Source organism: Selaginella moellendorffii, unplaced genomic scaffold (genome assembly GCF_000143415.4).
Source record: "Selaginella moellendorffii unplaced genomic scaffold, v1.0 SELMOscaffold_5, whole genome shotgun sequence".
Lineage (NCBI taxonomy): Eukaryota > Viridiplantae > Streptophyta > Lycopodiopsida > Selaginellales > Selaginellaceae > Selaginella > Selaginella moellendorffii.
Window position 1 is genome coordinate 2638457 of NW_003314266.1, and position 15005 is coordinate 2653461.

Sequence of the window (15005 nt, forward strand, 5' to 3'; positions counted from 1 at the left end):
TGTCCATGTGATGAGAATACCAACTCATCCTCTAAATACATCCCTACTCCCTTGGGTTGTTCTAGCATTTATTAAAGGTAGCCCTAGCCACCATTTCAAGGACTTATGTCCTCTTCCGTATTTGACCTCCCATAGTCATTAATTCTAGTCTCAAATTCATAAGCACCAACCTCAACTATATGAGGATAATCTTATGACTCCTTTATTGATTTGGAATCTCTATCTTTTCTGTGATCCCAACTATAGTTGTTTACCACAACTACATTAGCCAATTTGTTGAGTCAAACACTCGTCTAAATCATATCCTCAACTCTCTGAGGAAAACCTTATATTGTTCCCAAGATCCCAAAGTTGTTCCATTATTGACCCTTTTCTATCCATCACTTTGCTTACAAATTCACACATAAACTGTAGTGGAGAGCTATGTCCTCCTAACTTGCTACTCCTCAATAATAAGCCCACTCCTCGAACCTTCCAATGCCAATACAAGTGGTGATATACTTGAGCACCAATAAAAGTCGGACTAATGAACAGCTTTGATATCAAATTGTAAGCAACTAATTTTTCCATTCTACTTTAGTCATTTAACCACACCTCTGACCGCTTAGAGGAGTCTCATTCACAACCTCCATAAGTCTAATTCAAGACTTAGAGCTTACTAGCTTTGAGAATAGCATCCATGCCACTCAACCTTTGCACTTGGTCCAAGTGCTTCACATGTTCGATCCCATGACCGACACCCCAAGGTACCATTGACATATCAGCCCATTATGCTAAGGCCATGCCTATTCACCTTAGTCACCCCGGTGGTCCAACACCACCTATATCACAGTCCTGTCTCTCAAAAACTGGGTCATCCATCCATGAGTGATCATCCTAAATCCACTCCTTAGCATCCTTAGGATGCCCGCAAACATGGGGAACAATCTTCCCCAATATCCCGTTTACAATTCCCACTAAGTCCTTTTTTCTGTCCATGGCCGAGTTCACCAACTCTACCACTGGGACAAGGCCATCTGTCCATAAGTGATCATCTTAGATCCACTCCTTAGCATCCTTAAAATGCCGGCAGAAATGGGGAACAATCTTCCCCAATATCCCTTTTACAGTCTTCACCAAGTCTCTTTTTCTGTCCATGGCCATGTTCCCCAACATTGCCACTAGGACAAGGCTCACAGGCCTAACCACTAAGTCTCACTATCCTCTGGGATTTCCTCACCACATGACTGTATCCTTGGTTATTACACTAGAGAATCACCACTTTTTTTTTCCATAGTCTAGGACTTTGGGACAACATTTCGGAACACTGTGGTTCTACACAAGTCTCATGGGTACTACTCTCCCCACCTTTCACCTTTGGGTGCTCTAACTATGGGCTTAGAGCAAGGTTCCATTGAGCCATGCCAGGTATCCAAGTAGGTAGTGCCACCCACGCTTGGATTGGAAGCATTGACCATTCGATTTCCGGGGGAAACTAGAGCCAGCTCTTGAACACTTCACCAAGCTACCCCGTTTATCGGTCTATATTCACTCTAGCCTTGGACTTCCTAGTGGTTATCTCATCACCCAACTTAGGTATAGCCTTTCTGGGCCAAACTAGCTTTTCCTAGCCAAACTGGCTTCACTAGGATCCAACCCCCACACTCTCCCTACTATACTTTTGGAACCCTCTGCAGGCCCTCCCTTCTCTCCCCCCCTTGGGGGATGATTGCTTTGGGCTTTCACCCAACAATCTGTATTAGTATTCAGACTCGATCTCGAACTTAGTCTTGGACTCGGTCTCAGACTCAGTCTCGAACTCCGTCTCGGACTTGATCTCAGAGTCAGTCTCGGACTCGATCTCAGATTCGGTCTCGAACTCAATCTTAGAGTTGGTCTTGGACTTAGTCTCATCAGATGAACTCTTTATTATTTTGGTCATGTTGTCGAGGATCCTTTAGCCTTCGACACCATGGGGAGTTAGTTCCTTACACAAGGTAGAGACTCTTGATTGTATAATATGAATATGAGTAATGAGTTAACACTTCCTTGCAAATCATCTTTCCAAGAAAAGAAAATGATTTACATCTTTAATCTTTTGTCCTTAAGGACTTTTTTTTCAGTCTTATCTCTAACCAAACCTCAAGCTTATGTTTGCACTCCCTTCAGTCCAATCCAAGAAAAGTTTATAGAAAAGCACAGCAATGACTACTTGAACCAATAGACTAATCCCTACACTCTTGATTGATTCACTTATAATCATGCCTAGGAAGGATCCACTAGTGCCATGCTAAATAGTTACAGACTAGCATATTTGCCACTCATAGCAAACCTAGAGAAGGTTTATTTTCACCTATGGTACATGGAACCATTGATACTCAAAGTGTAACCTTGAGTTGTTAATGTGCCTTACTTATGAGTCAAAGTGCAAACTTCTACAAATAAAACATCTTAATCCATCTTATGAGCCCAAGAGCAAGCTCATATAATATGGTACAAAAAGGTAATTAAATCTGTACCTAAGGAATAAATGCAAAGTCTTAGCACCCAAACATGTACCCACTCAGATCATCATTTTCATTTCTACGTATGCAATAAGACTATTGGCCCAATCTCATTGCATAATACTCGCCCAAATGTAGCGCACATGGTTTTCACCTTTTATCCTATAGTGATTTACCATAGGAAAATAACCTTTTATGTGCCATGTGTCATATGCCACGTGCCACATGCCATCTAAGGATAGTGAAGCAAAACTCAAGTTTTAGGGCCTTGTGCCATTGAACAAAGAAACGAAGCCAAACTCCTAAGTATGGAGCCAAAAAGCGAATGTATTGGAGCATGGAGCGAATCTCAAGTGTATAGCCCAAGGAGCGGAGGGACAAGAGCATGAAGTGACTTAGAACAATACTAAAGCATCTAGCATCCTAATGCCAGGACAAATACACAAAACGGAGCCAAATGAAGTTTGGCACTATTTCAGCATACCAATGGCCTAATGCAAGGATATAAGTACTCCACTTGCTAGTATGGTGTGGAACTTGGGCTTAGACCCAAGCTGGATACAGAACAAGGATAGGCATGCAAGCAAAAACTAAACTATACCTCAAGTTAGTTGGCCATACCCACTATCCTTATTATTCATTTGAAACCCCCCACAACCCCCATATCCCCCCCCCCTTGAGGAACACACACTTTGGGCTTTCACCCTTAACCATACCAGGAGTTAGTCTCTAGGACTAACTCAAAATTTATTAAATATGGAATGGTGAATTTGGATATGGGACATACCATTGTGTTCAAAACAAACTTTACATTCTTTAGATATGCCAAATTAGTAAATCTAGACACTTTCTATAAATAACAATTGCAACCAAACAGAATTAACACAAGGTGTATGATAGCGAGGGTATTTGGCAAATATGGTAAGCTATTATTGATACCCACAATCACATTTGCGACATTAATGATAGAGTTACCCCTTAAAAAATGGGGGAAGATGTTAAGAGTCATTCTCTATATGACAAATACAAAAGTGATATAAGGTAGGGATGCACAAAATTAAGCCAAGTTATTATTTTGGATTTTCATTTTTCTTATATATATTCCTTTTCTCTTTAAGGAATGTTTGGTGATCTACAAAATGATATAGGATTGTAGTAGCTATCTTTGCCACCACTTAGGATGATATATCAATTGCATTCTATATATTTCCATCTATTCCTCCTTTTATGTCCATTGTAATCTTAGACCCTTAGTCATAAATTGCACTTGTTTCCTTTTGAAAGGCTCTATTCCTTAACCATCCTTTGTGGCCATTTGTGGCATTTACAGATTTTTAAAATGACCCTTGTCAATCCCTATGGGGAAATTGCTTGATATTAAAAGAACTCTCTCCAAATGCTTTCTATTATAATATCACAAACACTAGGAATAAACTTATATATATAATGTGTGCTCTTCATAGTGCCTTCTCATACTTCAGCCAAAGACTATCAAAGTCACTTGCATGGATGCAAGTCTTAATATAACAAGCCACAATTCATGCATACATGGGGACCAAGGTTATAACTCCAAAGCATATACAAAAGAAAACAAACAAATGCCCAATCAATCATGCCTTACCATTCACTTAGTCACTACTGCAAGCATACTAATAGGTTCCTAAGAACAAGAGTGAAGTCATTAGCCTGGAAGAGTTGAGGATGAGTGCTCCTTTTTGGTTAAAGGTGGCAACATGCAGAAGGAATCTGGAATATTGGTTTTATAGTCATTTTGTTCTTCACCCTTGTTACTCTTTATTATGTATTGTTTTTCTTCATTAGGCTTCTTTCTATAAGAATTCTCTATAACTTGGCCTTAATATCACTAGTATCTCTTTAATGGCAAGCTGGCTTGATTAAATCTCATTTTGGATTGTGTTTGGCACAGTCTTTAAGAGTGGGAGTGTTTTTGAGCACCTGTTTAGTGATAATGCATAGCCTACTCTAATAAATTTTCCTAAATTTCCCTTCTAATCCCTTAGAAAGTCTTAACTAATCCCTTCACCAAATCCTATGTGATTTAGCAACTTGGGGGAATGATAGCAGAAGTATCTTGATGGACACGGTAAGGTATCACTTAACGATTATTAAGCAACCAAGCTCAATATTATAGGGGTTCATAATACTAGCAAATATAAGTTAATATATGAGTTTCTCATCACTGTGTGAAGTATTTAATGACAACTTAGGATCTCACCCTTCCAATCTAAGTATATATATGTTAGCTAGTTTCTCAATTAACTTGGGCGGAGACTACAAAGGGAGTTAATAATACTAACCTTCTACTATCATTGTAGTAAAGAGAGAGTGTCTATAAGAACTAGTCGATAGATAACTTTTGATATCCACAATTACATTCGTGACAAGATCAATGGATCTCAAGCTGAATTCAACACTTTAAAGCCATTTTTTCATAACAAACAAGAGCTCTCCATTTTGCCACATGCAGTTAAGCTCCAAATTTTCTCATAAGGCCATATACTTCCACCTCAAGCCTTCACATCATTCTACAATTACATTGCATGGAAAACCAACTTGCTTTAGTGGCATCCTAAGTCCTCTCCACAACTCCTTGGGGCCTCCTAAACTTATTCTAACTAAGATGAAGTGATCCTAGTTTGCACTTAACAATATGGCCTCTTGAACATCAATGGATGTACAATTTTTGCACCAACCATTCCAAATATATATGTAAGCTCCTAAATTTAAACTTCTCAAGAGGTCACTCAATTTAATATTATTCAAACCGAAGGACATTTAACCTAACACCCTTAACTGATTGGAAAAGGGAATGCATTTTTATTCATGGGCTCCTTTCCCTCTATATTTAAACCCCTATGAATCATCTCTCAAGTCATTCTCTTTTGTTGCTTATAATCAACTATGCATTTTTGCAAGTTCATACCCTTGTGAATGAAAGCTGAGAGCCATAGCTCTCTTGACACCCTACCCCTCAGGTCGAGTCCAGCCGGAGTGTGTAAGCTCCTAAATTTAAACTTTCTGGGAGGTCACTTAACCTAATTTGAAATCTCAGCATGTGGTGTGATTCCATTAGCTAACGAACTGATTCTCTTTGATATCAACTATAATCTCTTAAATTTGGACTTCTTAGGATGTCACCCAACCTAGTACTATTTAAACCCAAGGATGTTTAACCCCAAGTATTCCAAAACCTTTAACCAATTAGAAAAAGGAGTGCACTTTTATTTATAAGCCCTTTCCCTTTATATTTGAGCTCTATGGATCATTTCTTGAGTCATTATCTTTGGTTGCTTACAGTATAGTAGGGATAGTAGGTCAGATATGGCTGACCAAATTAAGGCATAATTTAGTATAAGCAACTAAAGAAAACGATTTAAGAGACGACTTCCCGAGACCTCCCAGGAAGTCCAAACTCATTCCCAATCCAAGTGTGAGTGGCACTATTTATTTGGATATTTGATGTGGCTCATTGGAACCTTGCTCTAGCCACATTGCTAAGGCATTTAAAGCCAGAAGGTGGAGAGAGTACCCATGAGGCTCACATAGGTCCACGGTGTTTTGAAATGTCATTCCAAAGTCCTAGATTATAGAAAGGAAAAGGAATAATCCTCTTGTATAGTGACTAAAGATATAGTCATATGGTAAGGAAGTCCTAAAAATCAGTGGAACTTAGTGGTCAAGCCTTTAGGCCCTAACCCAATGGTGGTGTTAATGAGCACGGCCATGGATGGAAGGGGACTTAGTAAGAACTAAAGAAAAGACATTGAAGAAGGGTGTTCTATATGTCTCTTAACATTTTAAGGATGCTAAGGTTAGAGATATGGGATTATGGCATAGATGGTCTTAGACTACCAATGAAACAAGGGTGAATGGACTTAGTGTAACAGGCTAATACACCAATAGTACCTTGGGGGTGTTTGTCATAGGATTGGACACATGGAGCACTGGGACTAATTGGAAAGGCTAAGTGGCATAAATGCCATTTACAAGGTTAGTATATCCTGAAGTCAAGAATAAAATTTATATGAAGGTTATGAGTAAGATTCCTTTAAGTGGTCAAAAAGTATGGTTAAGTGACTAAAGTAGAATGGAAAATTGAGTTGCTTACATTACTAGATACCAAGACATTGCCCATATTTTCTCCTCATTACTCCTTATCCTAATCAAGATACAAATCTCAAGTAATCTACAAAAACTCCTCACAATCTTGGGTTACACAATGTATAGGAAAAACTCAAAACATATCTAGGCCCACCCAACTCCTCTTGCCAATTGTAATTTGCACCATACTCCACCCACATTCTACTCTATGGGCTTGCATTATGTAGCTACTTCAATCTCCTACATACCAAGAGATTGTCATCAAGGGCTTCATGTTCTCTTCCACTAGTGGAGATGTTAGAGCCATGGTCTTCATTACACTCCATGCCACAAATTTGCTTCAATCACTCAAGGACAGGCATGCAATCCATAAGTGGATCATGGACTTGGAAACCAAGCCAAAGCTGACACACAGTGCTGGCATTGCAACTCTTGCCCACAAGGAGCTCTATAATCTGGAGCATCTTGATCATCGACCACATCAGGGTGGAAAAAGCTAGAGGAAGATCTCAGTCCATCTTTTGGGAGGAGCTTGGATTGGTTGATTGCACTCAACTTCTTTGGGTGTTTAGCCATAGTGGGGCATCATGGTTTAAAGAGAGCCAAGGAAGTTCATTATTTGTGTTAAATATAATAGCTTGAGTTCATGTCACAAAGTGTAAATCAATTAAAGGGAGGAGCTTCATTAGGCTGAGCAATTGTATTTATAGAGCATCCTGATAAGTGGGTGCACAAGCTAGGCAAGCTTTTTGTTTATTTCAAATGTAATGACTTCAGTTTTTCATCAAGGAAGGTAGGATTTCCTTTTGCAAAAGATAGATTTTCTGTTGAAGAGCATATATATTCAAGTTAAAATAGGAAGCTTGCATTACTAAAGAAAGGAAAATGGTGAAGGCATTTGGTGGAGCACAATAACAAAAACTAAAGGTAGTCTTGCAACAGCTCAAATGCTTTGTAGAGAAATTGGTGAAGAAAGGTCAAGATAGTTCTTGCTTTAAACCAATACCAAAGAGGTATGTGTGCTCAAGCTTAAATCACTTGGTAATGACCTGTTTTTTGTTTTGTTTTGTTTTTTTTTGTAGGCTCACAATGACATTCTAGAGAGTCAAAGTAAGTGGTGTCAATATAGATGGACTCATTACTAATACTCTTGCCTTTGTTGCAATAGTGGCTTAAAAATTTGATGGATATAAGATTAATAATATATATAGATTGAAACATGAGATATCTATAGTTCTAGTTTTAAATGACAGTTTCTGTATAATAATATAAAAAGAAAATTCATAGAATTCGACCCCAATGGAAATACAGTATATATAGTGATTAAAGCTTAAAATCAATTGATCAACTGTAAAAACTTTTTTTCTGCAAAAATATCCTATGCTGAAATATCAACTGACTGAGCTGAAATCTCCAATGATATGGCATTGGATTTTCTTATTGTGGCATGCAAAAGAGCATGACCATGCATGACTATGGCTAAAGAAAACTTTTAATTTTTTTTACATTTACATGTGTTTCTTTAGATTTAATGTGTACCATGAATTACAAAGCTACCCAACCATATTTTTAATTTCTATGATGATTAATGGGTTTTGCACCATTATGAATTTAATAGTAAAGTGCTATTACACTAGATTTTATAACCTCTAATTTATCAGTTTAACTTCATTAAATTAGGCTAATTTTAGTCCTTTCTATTTCTGTTATGAAATTTTTAGGATTAAAATATTTAAGAATATTCTTTAAAGCATCTAAATTGATTGCTTGGTGGCCTTTTGAATTCAAAGCATAGATTAGTAGTGGGGCACTCAATCAATTAATTTGCCAAGCAGTAGGGGGCTGTGAAGGAAGAAAATTCACTAGGGGAACATTTGGAGTGCATTCTCCAGCTGTAAATTAAATTAGTTTATTTAATGGGTATGATTTATAATTAGTTAATTTAATTTTATCTGTTGATGTGAAAAAATAACATTAAATTTTAAATTATGCTAAAATTCTCTAATTTAAATTTTTAATATAATTGAATAGTATTTCCAAACAAAATACGTGTCACTGGAATTGGCTGAGGTGGCAGGCTCTATTATGTCCACGTGTTTTATATTTGTCGTGGTACCTGAAAAGAACACCAACGGGCGAGGTGAAAACACACAGGATTCCCTGGAGCATATTCATTTAACCTTGTCACCTCTTTGTGGGCTCCAAGGGTTTTTCCTCTCTCTCTCTCTCTCTTCCCTGGCTTCTTGCGGTGCTGAGGAGCTTTCCCTGGAGAATCCCAGTCGATCTGCCGCTACAGCCGTGTTGCACACCCAAATTCTGGGTATGAGCATTGGTTTCGGTGGGATTCAGTGGCCGGATTGAGCAGCCAGCTATGGCGATCGCCTTGGGGCGTCACCGATTTCCCATGCTGGCCACGCAGCCGCGGATATTTCACAGATCGGCGGCCAAAAGATTGGCTGCCAGCGGTCTCTGGGGCCAGCGGCCGCGGATCAAGAGGAATTCCGTGAGATCTTCGACGCCGGCGCCCAAAGACGCGATCGGTCATCACGAGAATGGGCTCGCATCGATCGATCCAGCTGCTGCTGCCGCCGCGGCTCAGATTGTGAAGCATTACGATCGAAGTAAGCGCCTGGAGGAACGCATCGAAAGGGTAAGAAAGATATTTAGGAACTCTAGTTTTCATTGGTAGTTTTGTTTATCTCTCTTTTGGAATTTTTTTCAGGCAATTTTTGATTGCAGATTCCTCACACTGTTCGGAGTGATTGGTTCTTTAGCAGGCTCATTGCTGTGTTTTGTCAAGGTAAATCATATCTTACTCTTCCATCGGCAATTTTTTCTTAGTTTTGGTTCCTATGCTCAAAACTTTTGCTTGGTTTTGCTTTGTGACAGGGTTCTTTGTTCGTGTTGAGGTCGTTTATAGAGTATTTCAATGCAATCTGGCAAGGAGTTGACACCGAAGTTATACTTTTGCTGGTGGAAGCTGTAGGTACGATGGAGATCTAAAATCTAGATTGAGATCAAACAGTGCTCAACTTAATTTTGATCTTTGCAGACATTTATCTCATGGGGACTGTGATGCTCATCTTCGGGATGGGCTTGTACGAGTTGTTTGTGAGCACGCTCGACATTCCAGAAGAGAACCTCCCGGCTGGAGTCCCCAGAACTACTGTTTGCGGCTCCAACTTGTTTGGGCTTTTCAGGCTCCAGGTGACTTTGCTAAAACCTCTCGTTTCGAAAGTTTGTGAATCATATCTTTCACTCAGGAGCGCCCGAAGTGGCTGGAAATTCGTTCCCTGGACGAGCTCAAGACGAAACTGGGACATGTTATCGTCATGATCCTTCTGGTTGGCATGTTTGACAAGAGCAAGAAGATCGTCATCCACACAGCCTTGGATCTCGTGTGTCTCTCGGCCTCCATTCTTTTCTCATCGGGCTGCCTCTTCCTCCTCTCTAAATTGCACAAGTAATAGGAGTGCGATCTACAAACCATTGTTTATCACCACAAACGTTGGTTAAATATACTTAAGAGCACTTTCTATTTGACCTAGTTTTTTCGCGCCTAGTTTTGAATTTAGGGATGGGATGGAGCGATGGATGGAGCTGCTAGGATTGCTCCGGCGGGATGGCGGCGTGCGCCTAGCGGTGGATTGGGTCGATTCGGGGCATTCTTCGCAGCTTTGGATGCTGATCCCCGATCTTCTGGCGCGGGAGGTTGCGCTTCTGGACGGCATCCAGGCTCGCAAGTAGGGTTTTGTGTTTTCTGGATTTGTGGGTGAATTTTCTGTCATGGTTGCAGCTGCCTGTGGATTGAAACACTGCCTAGCGCGATGCAAGCTGATGTGTTGACCTTTGTTTACCTGCGATCCAATCGCTTTCGGCCCAACGATTTGCTGCTGCTTTCTAAGCGTCTGCTGGAGTGCGGTGAGAACTTGGATTTTTGGGTGCGACGAGCAGCACAGACTCTTCTCGAAAAATGCTCGCAGTCGTCGAATTCTAAAGGTGAGCTAGCAATCATTCCTTGATCTGACTTTTCCTTTTTAAACCAGAAGCATCAGACTTCGACGAGATTCCGGACTTTCTAAAGAAGCATATGGAACCTGAAAGCCACGAAGCAATGCTCAAAGAAGACGCGCAACAAGAATTCAATCCAGAAGACGAGGAGGACTACTGGAACTTAAAGCTATCAGATGATACCACTCCTGATCACGACTTGGAAAAAGAGGAAGACAGCATCAGGAATCGATCTAGCTGAGAAGGCCCTGGGGTTAGAAGAAATCTCTTGAGAACTTAACGAAAGTCGGGTGCGTCACTGGGGGAAATGTAAGCGCTTGGCTGCAAATCTAAATCCAGGACAGCTTTTCAGGAGAGGATGTAAATTATAAACATGTTTAGAATCGTATGGCCTGGTTCATGGCTTGTTCCCAAAGGGTGCAGAGGCATGACACATGATGGAATTTTGTGGGCACCTCCATTCTATCTCCTTTGTGATTGTTGATCTGTTAATTTGTCTAAAGGTTCCTACAAGAAGCAAGAAGTGGGCCTTTATATGTGGTGATTTAGGTATAGTTACATCTATAAGGTTGACATCACTTTTGTGTGTGATATAAGACCACAACTTCCAAGCTACTCAAGAGAGAATTGGAACATTCTTGCTTTTTAATATATTTTTTACATTTCTGATATTTTCTTATTCTCCTAAATAATCTATTATCATTTCTTGTCAGTCCTATTTTTGTATTATTTTTAAATATCAAGCTTAAAAGGAGTCCAGAAGACAAGGAGGCATATGGATTGGAGAAAACCATCAGGGGGCCAATCCATAATACAGATTTTCTACCATCAGTAACTTAATTTTTCCGGTTTTTCATGGCAACAGATCATACAGTAGAGTGTTTAGCAATCTCGGTGGAGCGACTAGAGACCCTCTCTTATGCAGACTCAAACACGTACGCTCCTCTTCTACGAAGATGTGGGAGCAGCAAAGCTCTGGAACTGGGAAAGAGAATCCACAGGCACATTTGCAAGAGTGGGCACGAACGAGATACTTTCCTGGGGAATCTTCTTGTGGACATGTACGGACGGTGTACGAGAGTTGACGATGCCCGGGGAGTTTTCGACCGCATCAAGCGGAAGAATCGTTTCTCGTGGAATATCCTTGTGGGAGCATATACCCAGAACGGGCATCTAGAGCTTGCGAGGGAGGTGTTTGATTCTATGCCAGAGAGAGACGTCGTGTCATGGAATACCATGTTTGGAGCATATGCGCAGCACAGGAATATTCACGAGGCAAGGCTTTTGTTTGAAAATATGCCCTTTCATAATGTTGTCTCTTGGAATGCCATGATACGGGCATATGCCCAGGGAGGGTATAGTGGTGACGCGGTTTGCTTGTTTCATTCGATGCAATTAGAAGGGTTTAAGCCAAACGAGATCACATTCATAGTTGTGATAGATGCTTGGGCTTCTTGGAGGGATTCTCAGCTGGACAATAAAACTCAAGGTTTGGAATCGTTGGTTATAGATAATGGGTTTCTTGCTGATGTTGCAGTTGGTAATGCTCTCATGAACCTCTACAGCAGATTTGAAAAATTTGACAAGGTTAATTTTGTGTTTGAAAAGATGGCAAAGCAAGATGTTGTGAGCTGGACTACATTGCTCTCAGCGTATGCCCGAAATGGACATCCAGAGAAAGCTCTCGTGTGTTTGCCCCTGATGGATTTGGAGGGTCATCACCCAGACAGTATAACTTGCATAACATTGTGCGAGGCTTGTGGAGAACTCGGTTCTTTGAAGCAATGCCTTGAAACTCAAGCAGTGATAGATGATGTTTCTAGTGATGTCAGATCAAATACCAAAGTTGGAAATGCCTTGGTCACAATGTACGGAAAATGTGGTGAAGTTGATCTTGCAAGTCAATCCTTTAATAAAATTCCCAGCAAGGACGTAATAAGCTGGACTGCCTTGATCACAGCCAATGCCATAAATGGGCATCCGCACAAAGCAATGAGAGTTTTCAAGCTGATGGATCTTGAGGGTTTTTGCGTGGACAAGGTTGCGTGGATCAGCATGATCGATGCTTGCACTTGTGCTTCCGCCATTTTTGAGGGGAGATTGATCCACTCGGCTCTAGTGTCGCGAGGAGGATCAATCGATCTCGAAGTATCCAATGCTCTCCTCAGCATGTACGCTAAATGCGGTAGCCTGAAAGATGCCGTGGCGATTCTAGACGTGATTCCTTCCCTGGACATTGTGGGATGGAACGCCATGATCACGGCATTTGCCCGGACTGGGCATTACACCCAAACTATAGATTTCTATCGCCTCATGGCTCTGGAGGGATCTTCTCGACCAAACTCCATCACTTTTATCAGCGTCTTGAGTGCTTGCAGCCACAAAGGACTCGTCAAAGATGGAATATCCCATTTCACTTCGATGGTCTGGGACTATGGGATTGAACCTGTAATCGACCATTACTTGTGCATGGTTGATCTCTTGGGTCGAGGTGGCGAGCTTAGAGATGCCGAGGAGCTACTAAAGAATATGCCCGTCGTGCCCAACGAGGTGGCATGGCGGACGCTCTTGAGCGCCTGTGGAACAAATGGGGACATTGGACGGGGAAAGTCGGCAGTCAAGAGAATCGAGCGCGAGACCTCATCGTCTCTGGCAGGTCGCAGGCTCGAATCGCTGGAGAAGACCTTTAGTGCCGGTGGTCGCGGTTTCGAATCTAGGGACGGGAAAATGGCCGTGTCACATTTTCCTCAATGCCTTCTATCCTCCAACTAAGTTGTTCTCTAGGTTTCGAGTAGCAAGGCGCTGGGCGTGGCCATGGCGCTCACGGCGGGGACGAGCGCGGCGTGCTGCTCGGCGATGCCATCGTGCCTCCGCGAGGATTCGCAATGGTTTGGGGAGGAGCGCATGGCGTGGCCGAGATTTTTCAGAGGCAGCACAGGGATTAGGGGAAGGAGCACGAGCAGCACCGCTAGTAGCAGCAGATTTTGCGTGGTTTCGAGGATGGGAGGCGGTAGAAGGGGAGGAAGGAGTGGCGGTGGGAGAAGAGGTGGTCGAGGACGAAGGGGCAATAGGGGCGCGGAGACTGTGAGTGAGGATGATGGCCCAACGATGAATGAGCGCATCAGGTAACACTAGCGAATGCTTTCGATAGAATTTTTCTCCGGTGTGAGCCTCTTCTAAAACTCTTTCTTGCATTCCAGAGCTCCAATTCTTCGTCTTATTGGAGAGGACTCACAGCAGGTACCATAAATATTTTTTTAGAAGGTCCAATTTGTTTTTTTTATCATGGTTTTTCATGTTTAGATTGGGATTGTTCCAAGGGAGGATGCGTTTCAAAGGGCTGAACGATTAGAGCTTGATCTCGTGAGCTTTCTTTCCTTCTTATTTGGAGATTCTGACAATGTTTTCTCTTCTGTAGGTTCTTATTTCAGCTGACTCCGATCCACCGGTGGCCAAGTTGATGGATTACAGGTGAGAATGTTTCTGGCATTGCTGTCGAGACGAAAGTAACACAGCCAAATATTTACAGTGGATTCATTTGATGGCAGCAAATACAAGTACGAGCAGCAAAAGAAGAAAAGGGACCAGCAGAAAAAAGCAGCTGGTATTACGTTTTTTTACAGCATTGGGTGTACGTGTTGATCATCGCCGTTTTTCTGTTGTTTCTCTCCGCAGCTAGCAGAGTGGAGATCAAAGAATTGAAAATGAGGTAAGATGTCACGCTTCCTAAAACCATGGCTGTAGCTCTTACTTACACCCCCGTGTGCTACAGATATAACATCGATACTCACGACTACGAAGTTCGACTGAAGCAAGCGAAGAATTTCCTAAAAGATGGCGACAAGGTAACGTTTTTTCTCAGCGGCGTGATGACTTAGAATGGTTTTGCTTGCCTTGCCGCACAGGTGAAAGTGTTCATGCCTTTCAGAGGCCGAGAAGCCCAATTCAAGGATTTGGGCGTGAAGCTCCTAAGAAAATTCGAGGAAGACATTGGAGAGGTATGGAGCTTTCATTTTTGTTTCATATCCAGCACATCTACAAAGTTTCTGTTTCGTGCTCTCAGATGGGATCCCTGGAAAACAAACTAGCTGACGAAGGGAGAACAATGTACATGACATTAGCACCCAACAAGATCCAGGCCTCCAAGTCGGAGAAATCCAAGCCGAGGCAATCCAAGGACGAGGAGGACGAAGAAATCGTGTCCGAGAGCGATGAGATTGCTGAGAGTGAAGAAGAAGAAGACGAAGAAAACGATGGCGATGATTCGGCCGAAGAAGAAATCCGCGAAGAACAGGCAACAGCGGCCACAGTCTCTTAAAGAGCTTTTTTTTTTGGTTCCTTGTTGTACAGGGCGATTAGTTTGTTTGAAAAGAGTATATTCCTTTGGCA

General features: G+C 41.6%; 4 protein-coding genes across 4 annotated transcripts; all 4 read left to right on the top strand.

The window, feature by feature from the left end:
- The first annotated feature begins 8785 nt into the window (after positions 1–8785).
- Positions 8786–10148, top strand: LOC9660465. The gene is made up of 5 exons (XM_002964873.2): positions 8786–9255; positions 9328–9405; positions 9495–9591; positions 9658–9812; positions 9869–10148. The coding sequence occupies exons 1-5, from the start codon at positions 8977–8979 to the stop codon at positions 10070–10072; spliced, it is 813 nt and encodes a 270-aa protein (XP_002964919.2). The 5' UTR covers positions 8786–8976; the 3' UTR covers positions 10073–10148.
- Positions 10149–10180: 32 nt separating this feature from the next.
- LOC112344686 lies at positions 10181–11016 on the top strand. Its single transcript, XM_024669948.1, has 3 exons — positions 10181–10348; positions 10402–10604; positions 10652–11016. Exons 1-3 carry the CDS (start codon positions 10188–10190, stop codon positions 10855–10857), a joined length of 570 nt encoding a protein of 189 aa, XP_024525716.1. The 5' UTR covers positions 10181–10187; the 3' UTR covers positions 10858–11016.
- Positions 11017–11471: 455 nt separating this feature from the next.
- On the top strand, positions 11472–13388 carry LOC112344725 (pentatricopeptide repeat-containing protein At4g02750-like). Its single transcript, XM_024670046.1, has one exon. It carries the CDS (start codon positions 11472–11474, stop codon positions 13386–13388), a length of 1917 nt encoding a protein of 638 aa, XP_024525814.1.
- Positions 13345–15005, top strand: LOC9659076 (translation initiation factor IF-3). Its single transcript, XM_024669482.1, has 9 exons — positions 13345–13741; positions 13817–13856; positions 13920–13979; positions 14035–14087; positions 14165–14220; positions 14292–14325; positions 14389–14461; positions 14522–14614; positions 14680–15005. The coding sequence occupies exons 1-9, from the start codon at positions 13431–13433 to the stop codon at positions 14932–14934; spliced, it is 975 nt and encodes a 324-aa protein (XP_024525250.1). The 5' UTR covers positions 13345–13430; the 3' UTR covers positions 14935–15005.